At 40.5% G+C, this 21,992-nt stretch overlaps 1 protein-coding gene across 1 annotated transcript in view; it reads right to left on the bottom strand.

The window, feature by feature from the left end:
* me1 (malic enzyme 1, NADP(+)-dependent, cytosolic) overlaps nt 1–21,992 on the bottom strand; it is a 57,797-nt gene that overhangs the window by 10,043 nt on the left and 25,762 nt on the right. The window contains exons 4-5 of the mRNA XM_068756298.1: nt 8,052–8,127; nt 6,224–6,385 (exon numbers count right to left, since the gene is read on the bottom strand). Coding sequence (XP_068612399.1) covers nt 6,224–6,385; nt 8,052–8,127 — 238 coding nt within the window. The remainder of the gene's footprint in view (nt 1–6,223; nt 6,386–8,051; nt 8,128–21,992) is intronic.

Raw genomic sequence — 21,992 nt, 5'->3', positions numbered from 1 at the left:
GAGGACAGAATAGGAAGTCAAGAAGAGATAAGAAAGACATCACTTCATTTTTAATGTGCCATCTCAACCAAAAGTTCATTCATTCTTTCATAGACCTCGCTGGTACAGGAGCAACAGTGTGTGGATTTCTCACTGGCCTTGGCTGGATGGCAATTTAAAGAAAGAGGAGAGACGTCTGCAGTATGTGGATTTGTGGATATATTCTCACACATAAACACACCTGGGTCTCTGCAGACCTTCGATCTGGGCTGTAATGTGAACCATGTGTGTGATCCTCCAGACCAGAGAAACATCTCCTGTCACTTCACACATAACCCGATGATAAATGTACAGTAAATCCAATACCTGTAGAAAATATTGTCATTTTCACTGTAATATAAATCATTTTCACATGGTTCAAGATGAGTACTCATGATTCCTATATTGCCTATCTCCTGCTTGCGGTAAATAAAGTATGCATCTTCGTGCTTTTGCTTTATTTGAGATGTTATCTGGTTAAGGTGATATAAATAAAGGCAATATGTGAGTATAAGGGCAACAGGAGACATCGTCATTTTCAATACCCATATAGAAAAGCAGAAACAACCTTTGCACCTTAGCATTTTGAAGAATGAGAGGGATCCAGCAGAAGAGAGGAAAGTCGTGTGTGAGACAGAATAAAACAGACAGTGATAAATTAGGTGAATGCAGAATAAATCACTTACAGACTTTCCTTTGTGATATCAGAACATTCTTCATCAGAACTTTGACATGCTGTACTTGCCTGCCATAACATGGTTGTGGGAAAATCCAATAAAAAAATACAACATGCAGACCATGGAAGGCCCCAGATTTGAACAGCTCTACAGCAGAAAGACAGTACAAAAAAATATATATTTTTCCTTAGCTAGAGAAACAACTTGTTATCATTCTGTTGAAATTGTTATTTAGCTGACTTATTTAAATTAAAATAAGTTGTGCTTAATTAAGGGTTGTGTCCTCTTTCAATGACGAATACCCCCTGGAAGGCATCACCTCAGCTGCTCCTTGTCACTGAATTTGACCTCTAGACTGTGTTTGTGGGCAATAAAATAAAGCAGTTTTTTCCTTACTATTGTCAAACAACTATTGCTGACTACTTTCTGTTTGTCTTTTTTATCTTTGTTTCATGAATAGGATTCAACAATAAATAAATCAGGAGAATAATCTCTCAACAACCATTTTTTTTCCTACATTTCTTTTTTTTTTGCACTCATTAATTTTTGCTCTGAAGAGCCACAAACAAGTCCTGTTGGTGCAGCGACCTTTACTTTGCTGGCGATTCATAATTAGAGGGTGCCACCAAGAATAGCAAAGCGGAGCGAAAGCGACCAAGTCCAAGAACCGCTCAAAAGATTTATTTAAAGCAATATTTATTTGAAATTGACTACTCATTTCCTGGCAAGCTTTAGGCAGCAACAGGCAAAAGTTCAACTCTAACCATAGAAGAAAAACATTTTCGTGTGATCCCATGGTGAAGCGGGTTGATGTCAGAGCGAGCTTTAGGTGGCAATTCCACAAGATGATGCAAGAGCAGGCAAGAAGAAAGACAAAAATAGTTATTTGAGGTTTTTTTGTTGAATGTTCCCACTGCTAAGTCACTGATGGTGAGTTTTTCCATTACTATTGAGATGCAAGCTTTGACAAAACCACATTAAAGATAACTACAACAAGCTGCATTATCGGTGCCTGGGACAGTCCTGGATGAGATTCAAGTGGTCTGACCTTGTTGTCACTGTGATGAATTATGGAACCGAGTCCCCTTTGACCCAGATCATCTCCTGTTGTTTGATGGAACAGTACTTTGAGGTGTAAAATCCAATTTCTCTCAGAAGTCCACATGTAAGACTTTAGAGCTCATGTTTGCTAGAAACGGGTAGCTGTGTTTTCACTGTTGGGACTGGCTCCAAATTGATGACTCGGATTAAGTTCTATCTGACGGACTTTTTGTCCGGGGCCTTTGATGAAGAAGTAGTTTAACATCTGACTTTTAGAGGTAAATGTTACTACCTTTAAGAAAGTTGAAGTTACTGGTGGAACAATGCCAGAGGTCAATAAGTCTGAGGCTTTTGAGATAAAGGCCTATCCAAGGCCTATCCAGTGCAGGCATACAAACAGCATATTGTCCAGGATGACATCAGTGAGTCGATGTTATTTCAGGTGATCCAGGGATACTTGATCAGTGCAGGGAGATAAGAGGATAATGCAGAAACAACTTTCCATGCAGACACATTTCTATGACTTTGTGTGTGTTTGTATGAGCTGAATAGAGGAGAGGGATCCAGGAGTATATTGCTGGTTGTGTCACACAAAATGCATGTAAATTCATGTTCTGGACGAGAAGGTTAATACCACTCTGTCTTTATTACTATATCAAAAATTCAGCTACTCTTTATCCAGGAGCTAGTTTTTTGCTTTGAAAATTGACAAGATATACCCAACATACAATTCCTTACATATATGTTTTCTGAGATAACACAAGCCATCTGAAGATTTCATGTATCCGTCTGTCTCTCCCTCTCTGTCATTGTCTCTCTGTCTTTCTACCTCTGTCTCTCTCTCCTTCTCAATCCAACCGGTCAAGACTATGAGCCTTAGGTTCTGTCCAAGGTTTCTGCCTGTTAAAGGGAAGTTTTTCCTTGCCTCCATCGCCAAAGTGCTTGCTTTTGTGGGTCAAGTTGGGTTCTGTCTTTCCGTGCAGGTCTTTCCATGCTGCACCTGTAAACTGCCTTGAGATAACCTACTGTTATGATCTGGCGCTATAGAAATAAAAATGAATTGAATTGAAATAAGATAAATTAGTTTAAATGTGCTAATTAGTCGGTTAGAGCGATGCTAGTAGTCATATTTTGTTACCTTTTGACAGAGATCAGTTTTCCGTTTTCAGTGTTTCAAGTCTTTTGCCATCTCATCACTTGGTGGATATAGATGCATATTTGCCTTAAAGACATGATTGTAGTAACAATCTTCTCATCTAACCTCTTGGCAAGAAAGCTATTAAGTGTTATTGAAATTCTTCAAACTATTGTTCAGAGAAAGGGGATCAGGGGGTTTGACTGCTTCATTGTTTGGATGTCTGCCTCTTTGCCTCTCGTTCCCTCCTATATCCACTAAAGGGCAAATACAATCCCATAATAAGAGTCATTTTAGTAATTAGCGAGAGCTACTCCTACCTCATAACCTCCCTCCTCAATTTGCCCCCATCATGCCTTCATAGTCTGGGCTGCAGAATGAGGGGGGGGGAGGGGGGGTTAGTCTGCCTATAGTCCTGAAGAAGCAGACGGGACACACATAAAGGTACACTTACAGATGGCCAATTTATCCCATTACAACTCACTTAGCTTGTCATCTCTTCATTGTAATGAAAAACTGGAGAAGCTGGTTGTTGTCAGACGTTTTCTTTAAAACTGCATGATCAGTGTGTGTGTGTGTGAGTGTGCTTGTATGTTTGTCCTCCTGCATTTTTACCGAAGCAAAAGTTGCATGTAACTAATAAAAAAGATTACAAAAAATAATATCCTGTCTTTTTTCAATATAGAACATAGAAGATATACATATACTGTAAGTCTCCAGTCCAAAGAACTGTAAAAAAAACACCTTGTACTCGTTATATTACTTCATATTAAGTGTTTCGGGTTGTGGTATGAGTTTCTAGAATTAGCTTCTGAGCCTGGGAGCATGCAAGCTCCTGTAAAACCATGTTGCAATTTTTGCATTTCTGTTTGTACAGGGATTAAACAAACGCATAAAAATGAGATAATTATTGCGCTTTAAAGGTGATGTGAACCATAATTATGAGCTTTGGACAGATTCTGCTTCCAGACTAAACGCAAAGACTTGGGAGTGGTGTCAACTGTCTCATCCAACCTTTGAAAAGAAATCAAAGACCTGAAACAACAAATATTTGACTTGATTATGTCCCAACAATACTTCCATATCTCCACCAGACTGATCATTCATGAGATCTGTATTCATGCTGGCTGACACACACATCAGTGTTTTATTTCTTGTTTCTCTGGCAGTCAGAAGGCAGATTGAAATATGGCTAAAAGACAATGACACAGCTCGATATATTTGTGATTGAGTATTATGATGCCCATAAAAGTCTAAAACAGTGGCAGTGCAAGCAATAATGTACTTGACAGATGAATATCACTGCAAGCCAGAATGAAAACCAGAGCAGAAACAAACAACTAGGGCATTATACTCAGTGTAGAAGAGAAGCCAGTGCAGGAAGAAGCCAAAAGGAAGCGCTAAAGTAGAAAGTGCAGGCTTGCTAAGATAAAGAGCTCAAGTGGACTTGAGCAAAAAATATTATTATCTATACCAAGTTCACTGCACGAAGAGGACTAATGTTGCAGAGTAATCTGTCTGGGAAGAAGGACTGTGTCTCTGTTGTAATGATAAAAAGGAATTTTGCTCTGACCGGGAACGTTTTCACAGAATGCCTATTTAGATAAGGACTAAACGCTACACAGGTGAGAATGTAGGGTTATTGCTGATGCACCTTTGAGAAAGCAGTGATGAATCAACTTTAGAATAGGCATGAACTGGTAAAGCTGCAAAAGTGGTGAAGGCTGCATTATTTTATATTTAACTGAGCAGCAGATGAAATCAACCATCGTGCAATGCAGGCAAGTGATGGATGTTATGGCCATGTTGTTTGTTGGTTCACGAAGCGCTGATCGACACGTACGTAACTCCAGATGCTGCAGTGTTACGGCTCATGTCTCTTTTGGTTGTGGAAGACTGTCATTCTTTCTCAAATGAGACATTTAGCTGCTGCTCTATAAATAAACAAAGACGCCAAAAATAAGGGTTGCGGTTCGTTGCGGCAGCGCAGTACAATCCCTGTGTAAGAATGGCTACTGTAGAACCTCAGGACATGAATGATGCCGTGACCTGCATGAAAGCAGTATGCTTGTCTGATACTCGGTGTCTGTCCAGCCCAGTATTGCATTTCATTATCACATAATACTTAATTACTACTTTTTATTGATTTATCCCTCGGAGGGCAATTTGGTTTACAGCAGTTAGAGTCCAACTGTAGTCTGCTGCTGGTCGCCGCGTGCGCAGGCGCCCAGGCAATGTGGGTGAAGTGTCTTGCCTAAGGACACAACGACAATGCGCGCATGTGCCTGAGCCGGGAATCGAACCGCCAACCCCTCGATCATAGGACTACCCTCTCAACCACTGCGCCACCATCGCCCCTTTTTTTTTTTTTCTAAAATGCTCAACTGCGGCACTCATTCTGAATCCAAGTGAGACGTGCTTGGCCTGAATTTATCTCCTATTATACTGAGTCATGGGAAGACTTTTGGAAAATGAAGGACAGCTCCTAACACGCTGAGCTCAGCTGTGTCAGGCATCTGAGGTTGTCACGCCCTTGGCCAAGTACGAAAGTTGAATAAACACAGAAGTGCACACAAACTAATTTTAGTCTGTTTAAGGCTACAGACACACGTGCTGCCTTGCCCAGAGCTTGAATCATCTTCTGGAGGCACTAAAGAGGTGTGGCTCGCCAGCTCTGCTGGCTGCTGGGCTCACAGGCTGGCAGGCGGAGAGGTGCTTTCCCACATGACATCCTGGTTCTCAAGGTGATTCCTGGTTCTCAAGTGTGAGATTAGGTTCTTTCTCTTGGCTGATTTCTGAATCGAGGCCTGTTAACCCTTTATAGGGAACTCATTGAAATACATGTAGAAAGTCAAAGGCTCTGGTCCTATGGCAGCTAGCACCTGGATCTGTATCCCTTTGCCGCTTGGATTCTCTCACCCCACCACATCTCCTTTCTTCTCTGGACCTAACTTGCATGTTTTTGGTGGTGGGAGGAAGTCGGAGTACCTGGAGAGAACCCACTCAGACACAGGAGAGAACATGCAAACTCCTCACAGAAAGGCCGTAAGCTGGATTTGAACCTACGTATGATCTTATTGCTGCGAAGTGAAAGTGCTTACCACTGCGCCACCGTGCTGCATGATGCAATTTATCGAGCCATAAATGATTGAAATTTGTCTCACACTGTGACTTTATTTTCATGTCACAACATCAACTTAAGTCGCTGGTCAACACCCACTATAATATTTCATTATTTTTCCCATTTATGTACAATTCAATAGGCCTTTTTGTTTTTTATTAACAATGTAAATTATGAACTCAAGTACATTTCATGACTATATGCTGCTTGTGGTTCTAAATGACCTCTTACCTCATTATCTGTGCCCACATCCAACATGACAGGCAGGCACTGCTGCGGCGGCATGCCTCCACAGGCTGTGTAGAGGGCCAGCTTGCCTACTGGGATGCCCATGCCATCACAACCCAGATCTCCCAGCCCCAGGATCCTCTCTCCATCCGTCACACAAACAGCCTGTTAATCAAAAGAACTGTCAGCCATGACTTATAGTCACCACGTCATAGGGTGAGATCTGTGCACTCATGATGCTTTTACTCATGAATATATGATCTAAAGCATTATTTTCCAAAACCAGGCTGCCCTGCTGTGGAGAATTGTTATTTTTCTTTTCCCCTAAACTAAGTCTTTCTACAGCTTCCTGACTTTCCACTCACTTATTGCCTCAGGGCTGATTCCACATCAACAAACAAAGCAATTGTGTAGCACCTAATTTCAGAAGTGTTTCAATTGAAATGTTTCCAATTCTAATTATTTCCCCCCCACAACCACTCGAGCGAAGCAGAAAATCCTGGCTCAATATGTTTTACAGCCTTATTCCTTCCGCAAACTGATGGGATTAAAGACATTCCAAGGTTTTAAATCTACAATGACCACATTTAGCAGATTTTCCCCAACTAACACTTCACAATATGCGACAGAGGGAGTGCAAAGGCTTATCAGTGGATGACTACCTCAGGTCTCCATGGAGATATAGAGCGTAGGCCATATTAGACAAGACCACCCTGATAAGCAGAGGTGGCTTGTGAGCCTTAAAGGCCCTGCCGTTGACAGACATGAACAGGTGTCTGAGGCTGCAGGTATATTGGAAATGCCAGGAATGCCAACTGGTTTCGTCATTTTAGCATGACTAGATTATGACTTGCACATATTTGATCTGTAGAGAAGATTGAATCAATATTTCAGGTTTTTGGGAAGTTGGCCAGTAGAGCAGGTCAAATAAGGCATATCCAAAATTCTTCTCCCTCCCAAACAGACCAGTGGATTCAAAGCACCGGCTGTTGGTAGATGACCCACTTTTGACGAGTATTAGACTACTAAGCATTATTTAATAATTATTTACTAATTATTATTATTATTTCTGACATTTAGACTTATATTGCAATGAGATTCACTCTAAATGCTGTTGCAAACACCATGGACTGCTTTCACTCAAGATCCCTTATCATAAAGTTGGGAAACCACTTTCGAGAATGTCTTTCGTGAAACAAAATTCCATAGAGACAATCTTTTCTCCATGGTAGCAACATGAGCCGTTTCTGGATACGCTGCTTCTGTTTCATAGTCAGTTTGTATTTCTCACCACATGCAATGACTTTGAAGCATTTTGTGTTACAAGAGTGTCCATACTACATCCTTATAATATCGGTTTGCTGAATGCATCTACTTGAAAGAACAAGGTCACACTTTATTTTGCAGCCAAAAAACAAAAAAATAATGAATTCTATTTCTTCTCTCTGGCTTTCAGCTCCAGAGTTGACTCCTATTAAGAGCATAAAGGTGACACAAATATGCATTATGTTTTTTACATACTGAATAGTTATTTCAAAGCATCTTGGATCTGTAGTTTTCAGCTACTTTTTGTACATCTGATTAAATGTTAATGTGGACAGATACACACAGTATATCATATCTGTGTCCTTTTCACTCATTCTGTTTTGACCGGTGGGCCAATCACTGAGGTATCTTGATTATTACCCTCTTTTTACTTTTTTATGCTCCATCTATTGTGGTCACTCATAAAAAAGCTTCAGAATAGTTCCTAAGGATTTTGTAATAAGGGAGTGATGCAATAAAATGAATATGAATGTAACTTCATGCCACTTTGTTTCATAGAACTTACCCTGATGTCCTTCTCTGGCCAGTTCTGGAGCAACGTTGAAATGTGGCCGCGGTCGTGAATGGTGATGAACAGCCCCCTGCAACAAAGAAAGACAAACAGAAGAGCTTCAATTTTAAAACACCGCCATGGTTGCTCTCTTACTTTAACTTTGAAAAAAAAAAAAAAAAGTCATTGCTGGTTTGATTAGAAATGTTTTGCTACTGGAACGTCAAGAAGAAAATCTGTATTTTATGAAATTCAGAAAGTTGCAACTTGTGGTGACAGGTTGAATCAGCGGGACCCCAAAAAATATCCTTTAAAATGTGAATCCCTGAAGTTTAAATGAGCAGCAGCACTACAGTATAGTTTTTACAGGCTCTACTTTGGTGAAGCAAAATGTCAATCAACGAGTCTTGGAAAAAACAAAAGAAAAAAAAATAGATGTGAATACTTTGCACTTAAAAAAAGGTTCTTATCTAAGGTTAGAAGGAAAAACAGCTTAAAGCTCTGACGCTAAGGTCGTTAGAAGTTTAGCAGCTATTCGCTTTCTGCTTTTCTTTCTTCTGATCAGGATTTGATTGACTACTGATGGTATGTGGGATTTAAATGTTGAGCTCAAAGCCCCAGGCCGAGTTTGTTTTGGACCTGTGAGGCTCCGGAAATATTAATTTATTATAGTATAACCTCCTCCAAGCAAACCTCCCTCTTTCCTTTCCTTGCTCCCTGGCACCAACATCCTCCCTTCTGGGAAAATCCCAGGATAAAGAGATCATATCTATGAGGGGGGGTCCAGCTGCAATGGTTTTCCTATCTAACACACCCATTGGGCTAAATTTCAGGGACAACACCTCCAGTACCAGTGAGAATAAAGATATCACTATTTGTGAGAATGTGCTCATAAAGTAAAAACCCATTCCAGGTCAAAACATGGAGAAATGTTGAAATGAAAACAGTATGACACATTGTAAGAATCAAGAGTAAAATACAGACAAATGAAGAGACATACATAAAAGTGTCACATAAAAATGCTTTGATAAGTCAGGGATGTGGGTTAGAATATATCTCAGCATGGGTTTCCACTTAAAACAGAAAGTATTTAGTGGAAACCCGAGTCAGGAAAAATGTCTAACTTCTCTGCTATGCCATTTTGCTGTTGCTAGCATGCTCACAATGATAATACAATGGCATTTTGCTGGTTATGTTTGTCATATTTCCCATATTTCTATCATGCTTTTACAGGCTACTATAAAAGCTCAAGTCTGACATCTCTTTTTCATAAACATGAATATGAAGTTACGGCTTGATACGGGCAGCCCATTGTTCCCAAAACTTACAACTTACAGCATTGCCCTCATTCTTCCTGTAACTCATGTGCCATGTTTTTACATTTACTAGTACTAGTATTTTCCCCATATTAATCCTATAACTTGCAATCACTTAATATTCTGAAAAAAATTCAGAGCAAAGGCAGCTAAATATTTTTCAAGTGAGGTATCCCAAATGATCATATGGAATGAATTTAGATTAAGTTCATATTTCTGCAAGTGGTTCTATTGCCAATACAAATGTGAGGGAGGAAACTGTATTCATGCATGTTGTGATTACAGCTTCTATAATGGATATAATGCATCTGTTCATCAGATATTTATATTTGAGAATAGACAGATTTAAAGAAATTAGCTGAATTGACGGAACATATAACAAGACAAATCTCTGTTGTGCAAAAAGCTCTGCAGGTTGTTTTTTTTTGTGTGTGCAGGTTAAATAAAGGTTACCAGACATTTGTCATTTTAAACAGAGTTAGACTTTTATGGCAATATAATGACCCACTTCTGCATACTTCTGCACACACGTGTGCACAGCAATGTGCTGCACAAAATGGGACATGGGAATATCAGTTTAAATATATACAGCTGTAAGGTACGTACGTGGAAGGAGGTGGATTGGGTTTCTATTTTACAGTGGATGTGCCAGAGAAGAAAAAGAAAGGAGGAAGTGAAGCCTGCTGGGTGTTTACCTGTAGCCAAGAGGGGCCGACCGATTTACCCCATCGGGGTAAAGACTGAGACTTACCAGACACCAATTTAATCATAATAATTCATTCTAAAATGTAAATTACATTTGATGATTATTGTTATAGGGTTCACTGAGAGTCAGTGCAGATGCTGCCTAAACTCTGTATTTCACCTTCTTTATTTTTATCAGTGTCAAACTTGACACGGATCAGGTTTACGAATAAAACTTATGTTAATAAACCTTGTAATTGCACAATATAATCTAATCAGTATAGGTCGGAGCACTTACCATGAATTCTTTCCTTCTACAACTTTCATTTTCTGCCACGCTGCACTTACAGAGAATCACCCTCATTACTTTTGACTTGAAAAAGTAAAATGAAGCCGAGCTACAGGACTGCCTGTGCCTGCAAAAAGGTCACTGTGCTTTATCACAAGATCTCAGCAGGCAGACTGTTACAAATCCATCATCACGGCCCGTAAAGACAATGATCATCTTTTGAAATGAAGATAAAAACTTTATGGATCGTTGAAGGCAAGCCAACACTCTCACAAGGATATTTTTTTTTTTTTATCAATAATCCAATTCGTGTGTGTGTGTGTGCTGATAACACGCTCAATAAAAGAGGCAGTGAGAAAGATGTATTTTTGGTATATACTCTGACATCATTGTTGTGGAAAGTATTTTCGGTGCGTCTGCATTCCTTCCAGATGTTGCTGCTAGTTTAAGGTTAACATTTGCATCGAAGCTGAAAGGAAAAAGTGCTTTCCCAAGCTTTTACACTTGTTAAGCCAACATAAACAACACATGGTTCTGAAACTCGGGACAGAAGCCCGACATCAGATAAATCATTGGTCTTAGTGACTTGCCATTTTAATCATTTAGGCCCACTTTGGACCCATTTATTATTTTATTTATTCAGATTTCATTTCAAAACTCTTTATGATCTGATAAGGCCCATTAAGTATAAAATGTAATAGCTTTGTAATTTTTTTATTTTATTACATTGTGCACTGATGCATTTATAGGAACAATAAATTTTAAATCGATTATTTTGGACATTACGTCCAAATCTTTGCACAGGTAATTGTCATCTACTGTATTTGTCCACATTAGACAGTGTGACAGGCTGAGCAACCCTTGTTTACACTGTCCCAGGGGAGACTTTTAACTCTTCAGCTGAGCTGAATATTTTAGGTGTTGGAATGAAGCCGGAGAACCCGGAGAGAACCCACACAGACACGGGGTGAATATACAAACTCCTAACAGAAAGGATTTGAGCCCGGAACCTTGTTGCTGTGAGGAAACGCCGCTACTCACTGTGCCGCCGTGCTGTCCATCACAATTTGTATATTCTTAAATTAGTTGTAGGAACTCAAATAATCTTTAATTCGGCCCAGTAATGAATGAATGAGGCAAAAGGACCTTTGTTGACCATCGCATATTTCTTCTCATGCTGATGTGTGTGTTCGTCAGACTGCTGCTGCTGAAATAACCACAATGAATAGCAGTGACTTTATTTTCTAGATGAGAGGAGGACCACAAAGAATCGAGCTGCCAGGTCTGGTTCATCCTGCAAGAGAGTGTGACGTGAACAAAGAGGGTAAAGAAAACAGCCCGATGGCATGAAACAGCTCCACCGCTGACCTGCAGCCCAACACAAAACACACCATAGGGAGTGTGAAATGCTGGCAGGAGTTAAAGCCCATTTCCACACCGCAAACTCAAAACACTGGCCTCCGATCACTGACCCGTGTCCACACAAAAACAGCAGCAGTCGCTGGTCTTCACCCACGCCGCATAACCTTAATCCTCAATGTGCTGGACGGGCCGGTTAATAATCCACATAAGGTTCAACTGACACTGGACACAAATCACCGGGAAAAGGCCGCGACAGGAGGTTCAAAGGTCACAGTCAAACACTCTGAGACTCCCCAACTCATTCAGCTCCAGATCTGCCATTTATTTTCTAAATGTGCTTGAGAGAGCTTAATAGGATTTAATATATTCTTGTGGAAGTCTGCCCAGAGCGAAGAAGCAAATGGCATCAAAGTGAAAAATACAACTTGTACTTTTTTTTTTTTTTACAATCTGTAACTTACAAGGATCTTGTTAAAGCCTCTTAAACGTCACTTTGACACAGGAAAAGCCTAAAACCCCAGACAAAGATTTGGGTGTTGTCTAAATGCCAGCTTTTACATCATATTTGGAAACGGTGTTATAATTGTTCAGAGGTAGCTGCAATGTTCCAAACAGAGACCTACATAAATCTGAGGAACGACTGGAACTCTAATCCAAGGATTCATCTTGCGTCTCTGAGGGAACCACTTTTGGGTTTTTGACTCCCACCACGCCAATCTGGAATGCATATAATAATAAATAACAGATATTAGTCTGTTGATATATATATAAATTCTGAATTCTGTGTGTGTGGAGGGGGGGGGGCATGACAGTAACTGTAAACCTACAGGCATTCATATGGAGAGAAATGGAAACACATTTAGCTCTGCAAGTGATGCAATCCCTAGTCACTCGCGCAGTATGCAGTAGTATTATGTCTACACTCAATTAGGAGTAACAGCAAAGGTTTGTGCATGAACAGACAAAAGAAATCATGCGGCAAGCACAAACTGAACATTTAATGAACCGTAAAGTTTCAGCACAGCATGGAAACATAAACAGAGAGGCGTCCAACGTACAGTTTGCCTTTGAAGGAGAATGGAACATATCCATTCATTGGAGGATCGCACATGGATAGGAACGGCTTTTAAAAATGTCTTCAGACAGGAGTGGCACTCCAATGTTAACACGGGGCAGCTTTCTGCCAGAACAGCCGCTGGGATATTTGACAAATCATTTCATTAATGCTGGGAAGTTCAGCAGGCCTCAACTGCAGCAAAAGCATGAAGATGCCAGCAGCCTGAGATGGAGAGGTATAATTTCAGTCGAAAGGCCAGACATGGTGACACAATGACTATTGGTTACTTAATGCAGTGCTCACATTCTTTGTGTGAAATACTGCGCGTCTGCCATATAAATTTAGCTTAGAAACAGGGCTATTGTTAATTTAAATAACAGCCATCTGTCTCCCAACTGCAGACAGGCATAGGTAACACCACAATCATCAGTGCTTTCACTGCATTGCTGTTTCACAGCGGTCACAGGGGACAAACGGAACCATGACGGGATCCGATGCTTCGACAGCCATGTGAGGATAGCCACTATGTTGGGGTTGTTTTATTCGTGCTCGATGTCAAAAGCCAGTTTGTCACAGCGCTAGACAGATACCGGCTTTGACCTAACTCGCAACCGTGTGTCATCATATCAGGGAAGGACCCTCCGAGGACCAGCTCAGCATCAAATGGGACAGCTGATCACAGCGACACATGAGGAGAGACATTCACTAATAGGAGACAGAGTAATGTCTGTGACTGGATGTGGTATCGGACCACAAGCTGCAGACAGCACAATATTTAAGCACCAGAGAACAGCGCGGTATTTTATGGGGTAATATCTTTCCATGGAAAGAAAATGATTTAATTTCAGTCCATGCATAAATTGTAAGTTCCTGTAAGTATGCACAGCAGGTCAGTTACATTACTGAGGTTGAACCCTTGGTTTGTTCATGCTGATCATTTCTGACGTGACTAAGCGAGCAAAGTCACGTCTGTTAGCGCTGTTGGAATCAAAAATAACCCATTCATACTTCCGCACATAAATACAGCACCTTTTACACCTTCACAGTGCCCAAAGCGCTTCACATTAGGCCTCACATTCACGCTTCAGAGACCTTGACATTTGGACAATCAGAGCAGTGATTTGAACTGCCGGCCACTGGACAATCCACTCTACCAGTACCAGCTGAGCTTCAGTTGCGCCCCCCCAAGCAAAAAAGCGACCAAAGGAGGAGTGGAGGAAAACTCTGAGAGAAGAGCAGGGATGCTGGTCGAGCCAATCAACGGCCGCTTTCACACTGCAGCCAGAGCTCCCGAAAGCTATGCTCATTGTGAAAATAACCAGTTGAAATGGAAAGCATGATCGTCAAAGAAAATAAATGCGTAGCAGACCTCTAGGAAAAGGAAAAAGGGCTGTGTGAGAACAAAATGAAATGCAACCGAGGGAGCAGGGTGTTGGGGATATTTTTGAATAAAACCTGAATACATGTAACTATTCATATTACTGTTCCATCCGTATGTGCAAGCACACCTAAGTCTTTAGGCACTTCAGTTTTTTCTTTAAAAAGGTCTGGTGGGTGTATTTAAAAAACCCCATCTATTTCTTCAAGGATTTCATCTCGGCACCAAGATGCGACTGTGCCTGGCAATGTTTGTTCAACACACAGCTCCCATCACTTAGAAATGAAATGTGACAGGCAGGAATTCTCATCCTGGTCTCTTCTTTTTCCATTCCCTTCACTCCTTGCGCTCTCAATATTCTCTGAAGACAATGCAGTCTTCTTCTTCTTCTTCTGCCTCCCACCCTCTATGGCACGCTAAGACTTTGACAGGATTCCATTGCATTACAAGTATTTAACACATTGCCTGAATCACTCTCTCTCTTTTTTTACACAAGCAGGAACCAGTTCCAATCTCTGGCCTTGGAAAACCATAACCCACCCACAAATCATTCCATTGCAGCCCACTGAAATCAGCCTAGGCCCCCATGCAACAAGCAATCTTTCCTTGTGTAACTTTTCCAGACATAAAGAGGGGAAACTCTTGAGAATGTGAATCCAAAATGAACAACGTTTAACCCAATCTTATAGGCCTTTCATCACTTTGGGCTGCATGCTGAAGCAAAACACACAAAGGCATGGAATCATTGACAGTGACCAACCGGCAGATAAAGAAGGGACACCAAAGTGCCGGTTAGAAACCTTTCAGCCCTCTGAAGCCAGATTCTCCCTTTTCTCATCACACACATCTTGACATCTGGGGCATGACAGTGACATTTCATGTCATAGTCAAAACAAGAAAAGCACTCAGAGTGCAGACCTCTGCCAAGCAGCTCATTCCCCTCGTATTTAGATTTACACCATCCACACGGTGATCTGGATCACCATCAAAAGGTTATAAATTGTTCTTGGTATCTTTATACATGTCTATACAAGGGGGGATTCCAGATTTGTTCTTTTTTTGGATTCTTTTGGATCCAGATGGGTTTCCAGATCGCTCTCAAAATTTAATGGGATGCAAGTTAGACCAAGACCCAGCTTCAGTTGAATTTTTCCATCGATATCCATCCAGAACCTTTTCCCTAATCCTGCTAACAGACAAGCAAACACCATGAGAAACAGAACCTCCTTGGCGGAGGTACTGATCCGGCTTCCCTCAGCGAGCTTCAGCATAAGGTGCAGTTTTAGGTTCGTTGTAGAATAGTCAGGAGCAGATAAAACATTGCATAAACATTACATTGAACTTCAAACACCTTAATGAAGGTAAAGATAATATTGCAGATCAGTGAGTATGGTTAAAAATGATTTCTTGTCTGGTGTATTCTGACATTCATTCTGTACATTTTCTCATCTTGTTGTCTTTTCAAGCTGCAGGAAGATACGGCAAGCCTTCATATTTGCACAGATAATTTGTCTTTTCTAGAGTGCTTACACTACCACCTCTAACCCGGTGTTGTTTGGTAGATGCTGAAAAGGAGAACTGTGGTATTCTGTCCCAGTTTACCAAGCATTTAATTAATTGTGGTTGATGCCTGCTTAGGTTCAGAAATAAATCTTGTTTTGGGTTACATTGAGAACTTCAGAAAGGGTAGGAACATCTGAAACATTGTGGCTTGGGTTAAAATGTTTCTTCTGAAAGTAAGGGTCTCTTGTTACCCTCGCCGAAGCGGAAGCGAGGGTATTGCAATCGGTTTAATTTTTTTTTAACATCATCTGATTTAATCCTTGGCTCCCAACATGGGATATTTTACAATGACAGGGTTAATTAGGACACTGTTAATGTTGTCGCAATTTTTTGATTTTGGCTGAGGCACATTCAACTTGCTGTTGTCTTTTGTCTTTTACTTTTGTGGTCTGCCTAAATTATTGAGACAAACCTGGAATGTGCAATTGTTTTTACGGATTTTGTGTATGCTTGGTTTGGCCCAAAGTAGACTGGTCTCTTCACCTACTGCATCTATTGATCCTTGTGCTATAATTACTCCCCCAGACTGTAGGTATAAACAGGGTGTGTGACATGGAATATACAAAATACTCCTATTATGTTATAGAAATGTACATCAGAATGTTCAAAAGTTTGGGGTCACTTTGAAATGTCCTTATTTTTGAAAAAAAGCACATTTTCTTTCAATGATAACTTTAAACTAATCAGAAATACATTCTATACATTGCTAACGCGGTAAACGGCTATTCGAGCTGCAAATGTCTGGTTTTTGGTGTATAGAGGCCCATTTCCAGCAACAATCACTCCAGTGTTCTAACGGTACGATGTGTTTGCTCATTGTGTCAAAAGGCTAATGGATGATTAGAAAACCCTGCAATGTTAGCAGAGCTGGAAACAGTTTAGCTGATTAGAGAAGCTATTAAAATGACCTTCCTTTGTCTGGGTGACCCCAAACCTTTGAATGGTAGTGTACATCTGATGTGATTAATGTGGATTGATAATTATTAATATTTAGTTTCTTCATTTGTTGGAAGTAGGATAAAGTTTATTAACTTTAATTTATAACTTGTTTTAATATATATTTAACACTGAGTGAAAACAGAACGTCACCCGGGTCGAACCCCGTTCCTCTGGAGTGGTCAGAGGTCAGACAGAGAATGTGTCTGCATCACCGCCAAATCCAGTCACCACACAGTGAGCTCTGTCAAAATGAGTACATAAGCGATTAAGTATTAAAGTGTGTTATATGTCTTTGTATATTTCCATAACAACAATGACAGGCAGTGAAACATCATTTTTGATTTAGATGAGAAATGAGAAATGAAAATAGCCGGTCTGATTCTCCGAGTATTGTTATGTTTGAAACAGATTTTTTTTTTTGGGGGGGGGGGGTTAATCTCATATCTCAGAGCCCACTTCAGCAGATGGATATCTTCAAGTTTTCAGTTTCAAGCCAAAAGCATGAAAGGATTACAAGTGTTAACAAGCAAGGCTGATCTGAGAGCTGTCAAAACAAAGACAAATCATCGGCCTTCTTAGCACATGATGCATTAACTAAGCAGAGAGAAGCTCCGACTGTATAAATAAAGAGCAGAGCTTAAAGTATCGGACACTCTCTGACTCATACCATTTAGAGACATCACATCTAAGTGCAGATATGAAGGTGATTATTAATCCAAAAGTCTGCTGTCTCAGCTCTTATCAACTGTAAGGAGTGTTCGTATCAGCGCACCACTGACCCAGCTCTACTCTACTAACAAGACTATAATTCATTATGACTATATAAATATGTTCCAAGATGCTGACTTCTATAAAAAAGTTTTTCATTTCTTCACAATATGGCAAGTCCTCCAAACTAAATTCAGTAAAAATACATCTTTTCTGAAGTCCCTTTCTTAAACCTCACATTTTATACCTCTGTTTTCTGCCTTGATGCAGACAAATTAAGAAATATGTTATGTTGGCATTTGTGAGTACGGTACTGAATTTCTTGCCAGGAAACTGATAAGAAGATACCACTCGTCTGTCAACTAAATATTGGTTTTTACATTTGGATTTAAACAAAAGAAATTCAGTTAGTTGATTAGAAAGATTAAAATTTTCTGCTAGAAATTTAACTTCTTTTTTTCTTCTTCGGTTTACTTTGAGTTTCACCAGAAAAGTTATTTTCCAAAGCTTTATAATGAGCTATAACATGCATGAATATTGTGTTTCCTTATCTTAGTATTTTTTTTCTTCTTCTTTTTTGTTTGCGCAATTGTCCCACTATGCAGCCAGAGGTCATAATTGTTATTAATGGTGCAATCATGCATAAGCAGACAATTTATTTAATTTGTCTCTTGTATGGGGTGGCATAGTGGTTAGCGCTGTCACCTCACAGCAAGAAAGTACTGGGTTTGAATCCTATCTGTGTTTGTATGTTCTTTCCGTGTCTGCGTAAGTTTTCTCCAAGTTCTCCAGTTTCCTCCGAACACCAAAGACATGCAATTTGGGTGAATTGGTTATTCTAAATTGTCCATAATGTATGAGTGTGTGTGTGAATGGTTGTCTGTCTCTGTGTGGCTCCGCGATGCACAAGATCTTTAGTAAATCTGATGATTAGGTGGGCTCAGCAAACATGAAACTGTCAATCTCCATCATCTTCACTAAGGCACTGATGTCCAAACAGCATCATCAGGTCACCACTGAGATGCACCAGCGTGTAGAGAAGTGGTCGCAGCTCTTTAAATTAGATTGGTTGTTTTAGCATAATTCCATTAGACCATAAGGCCATAATGACGGCAAAAGTTTAGAATGCAACTCTTTTTCTTTTGAGTTTCCAGGCAGTCTGTGGGAACCAAAGCTGGATTTGACAAATGATTGTGCTGTTTTTCCATGCAAAATGGTGATGTTTTGTGGGTCGGAGAGTGTGACAGAATCCCAACAGTATTTTTTTTCCACCAATGAAGAGCTGTGGATTTTAGTTGCGGGAAAGACGTTCCAGTTGGACCACCACTTTCAACACTTTTGTGTATAGTAGCTTAACAATAATACAAAAGATTCTAATGACATTTCTACTTGTGATCCACATTTCGCCCAGACCTGAACTCAGGGAGGAACTGTTGAATTGATCCATACTACAGTATTACATATGCACTGCATTACATCATACATGCCCATCTGGCTGCTGCATGTCACACAGGAATGAGGCCAGCAGCATGACAATTCTGCTGAGATGCCAGCAATTCACTATAGTTTTAAAGAAGCCGCCTCGAACGAGTGCTTTGTCGCACATAAAATGCATGAGCATTTTGACCTTAGCAGGTGTAATGATGACGTTTTATTGAATGATATTAAATAGTATTGAATCATAGGGCCCATACTGGAGTAAGTTTGGGGAAAACACAATATTGTTAAAACATCCAAGGAACCTAGTACAAAGTAGTGGAGGTGGCAAAATTGTGCAACCAAAAAGTTATTCCACAGGGGGCGTCATATTTAAATCATCATCTACTCTTAGATTTATAGCCCCTCTAGTTTCCCAAGGCACGATGATTAAAGTTAGATGTATACACTGAGGAGAAACTTTAGACCCTATCCTTGCCCAACACTACTGTCATTCAATACATTTCCTCTCATGTTTAATGCACTGTGAAATTCACATTAAAGCCATTCCACAGAATGTCGCCAACCTGTCTAACATATCCTGAATGAATATTCTGCTCGGACACCTGAGGGTTGGCTTTAAAAGTCTAACTATGACTCACACAATACCAAATGAGCTTCTTGGGATCATCAGCAAGTCATATTTTCCAGTGTGGGCTGGTGAAATGTAAATACCATGCACCAAAATTTGACCAGTGGAGATGGTTTGGACAAAGCAGTTATACAGAACTGCGCTCCATAATTTTGTCTGTGGTAGGAATGGAGAGTCTTGCATCAATGTATCATTCAGAATCTCAAAAAAAGTCAAATTAAAATTGCATTAGGGTAGAACTGTGGCGCAGTGGGAAGCGCTGTTGCCTCACAGCAAGAAGGTGCTGAGATCGATTTCTTTCTGTGTGGAGTTTTTAAGTTCTCCCTGTGTTTGTGTGGATTCGCTCTGGGTTCTCCGGCTTCCTCCCACCTCCAAAAATCTGCAATTTAGTGTGAGCGTAAATGGTTGCAAATGGTTGCTTGTCTTCCGTGTGGCAAGATACAGTGATCTTCTCCCATGAAGACTGTGCTGTCCATCTCGCAGCCGCCTGACAACAGAGGCATGTTTGAAACTGAACAGACAGACATTGCACAGCTGAGCCGTGGTAGACAAGGACACTAAGCTGCTGCTGCTTCTTCATGCGCTCCATCTTCTTCGCTCACCCCCCCCTTTTTTGTCCACCTACGTTGTACATATTATGTGTCTTTTTTAATTTAAATTTACTGTTATTTTGCATCTGTGGAGAAATTTATTTTGATTTTATTGGTATTGTTAAATGTCGATGATTTATGTATTAAGGACTTTCAACAGAAACAAGACCGCAAGGGCTTTTTTGAAATGCTCCTCTTAGACAGGATGTTGACTGTACTTGTACTGTAATACATGCTACTGTTTGACTGTTCTTGTACTCTAACATTCTATCTAATAAATATATTCATCATCATCATGCCTGTAAGTTTTGTGTATACTACCAGTATTAATTTCGGTCCACTTCACCCTGTCCTTTGCATCGTCCTCCCCAACACCAGCCACTCTCATGTCCTCCCTCACTACGTCCATGTATCTTCTCCTGGGTCGACCTCTAGCCCTGTTCCCTGGCAGTTCCATCCTCAGCATCCTTCTACTGATATAGTCCCTGTCTCTCCTCTGGACATGTCCAAACCATCAAAGTCTGGTCTCTCTGACCTTGTCTCCAAAACGTCTAACCTTCACTGTCCCTCTCATTGTCTCATTTCTAATCCTGTAAAACCTGGTCACTCCCAAGGAGAACCTCGGCATCTTCATCTCCTCCACCTCTAGCTCCGCCTCCTGTCTTTTCCTCAGAGACACTGTCTCTAAGCCATCCATCATGGCTGTCCTCACCACTGTCTTGTAGACCTTTCCCTTCATCCTAGCTGACACTCTTCTATCACAGAACACACCTGATACTTTCCTCCACCCATTCCAGCCTACCTGCACAATATTCTTCACTTTTTATTTTTACTGGGTATAGCTGATAAATTAACGTATTATACATGGAATTCTGAAAAGTATCCTCACATTACAGACTTCTATGAGAGTTACAAACTACTGTGCCCGAAATTTGCTTTGCTTTCACTGGCTCTCTAAAGCTTCCTCAGACATGAGCCCTATATTATTATACAAGGTCCTGAAACTCCAAATTAATCCCAAATGTTTGCCACGTTACCTATGAGGTCAGTGTTATAACAAACCATTTCTTTCCTTTCTACCTTGCCAATGTTTCAACGCAGATACATGGGCTTCTCCCACCAAAGAGTAAAAATGCAGAAAACAAATACGTGAGCAAAGGTCGTTCAATAGGTCTTGATAAGGGAACAAATTATCTGTGGACTTTCAAAATTCCAATACAGGTCATAATAGTTCAATAATGACATGCATAATAATACTAATTCAGTAGACAAGGTCATTTTCTGTTTGCCCTGGAAGCCCATCCATCCAAATGGAGTGGTTTCTCTCAGACATGTGCACCGTAAATCTGTGTGGTCCTGAATGGAGTGAGGTCACGGCTCCAAAGGCCCTAATCTACAAGTCTGGAACACTTCATCATCAGCATGTGCCACTGAAGTTTCAGCCCATGCCTTTCATTTGGCTTGTATAATCACGTGCAGCACACCCTCTGTTCTGGTTTAAGACCTCATCATGGCCCAAGCCTGGTTCTATTGCAGTCCATCTTTTATGTAGCTGATTATAGGTCAAGTCACATTTAATAGTTCTGTGTTTAGAAAACCCTGACATGATATTACACATTCCTTGTGATTTGTCGTAATACTTTTCTGACCGCACAAGTTCGCCAATTGCCAAACCATCCCGAAAACAAACAAACAAACAAACAACAAATCCTAATTCTGCACCGTTTGCTTCACAGCAAGAAGGTTCCAGGTTTGATAGCTTAATGTGTGTATGTTTTCACTGTGTCTGCGCGGGCTCTCTCTGGGTTCTCTGGCTTCCTTTCACCTCCAAAAGCATAGAGCTTTGGTGAACCCATATAGGAAGATAACATAAAAACTGCAAAGAAAGACAGTCCCTGGTAGATTCGAGCCTGGGACCTTCTTCCTGTGAGGCAACAGCGCAAAAATCAAGCAAGACGGGAAGTACAAAACCAAACCAAAAACCAGAATCACCGTCAGAATA

The sequence above is a fragment of the Brachionichthys hirsutus genome, chromosome 3, assembly GCF_040956055.1.
Source record: "Brachionichthys hirsutus isolate HB-005 chromosome 3, CSIRO-AGI_Bhir_v1, whole genome shotgun sequence".
In the NCBI taxonomy this organism is placed as follows: Eukaryota; Metazoa; Chordata; class Actinopteri; order Lophiiformes; family Brachionichthyidae; genus Brachionichthys; species Brachionichthys hirsutus.
The sequence above is the reverse complement of the archived record's forward strand: the minus strand, read 5'-3'. Positions and strand labels throughout refer to the sequence as shown.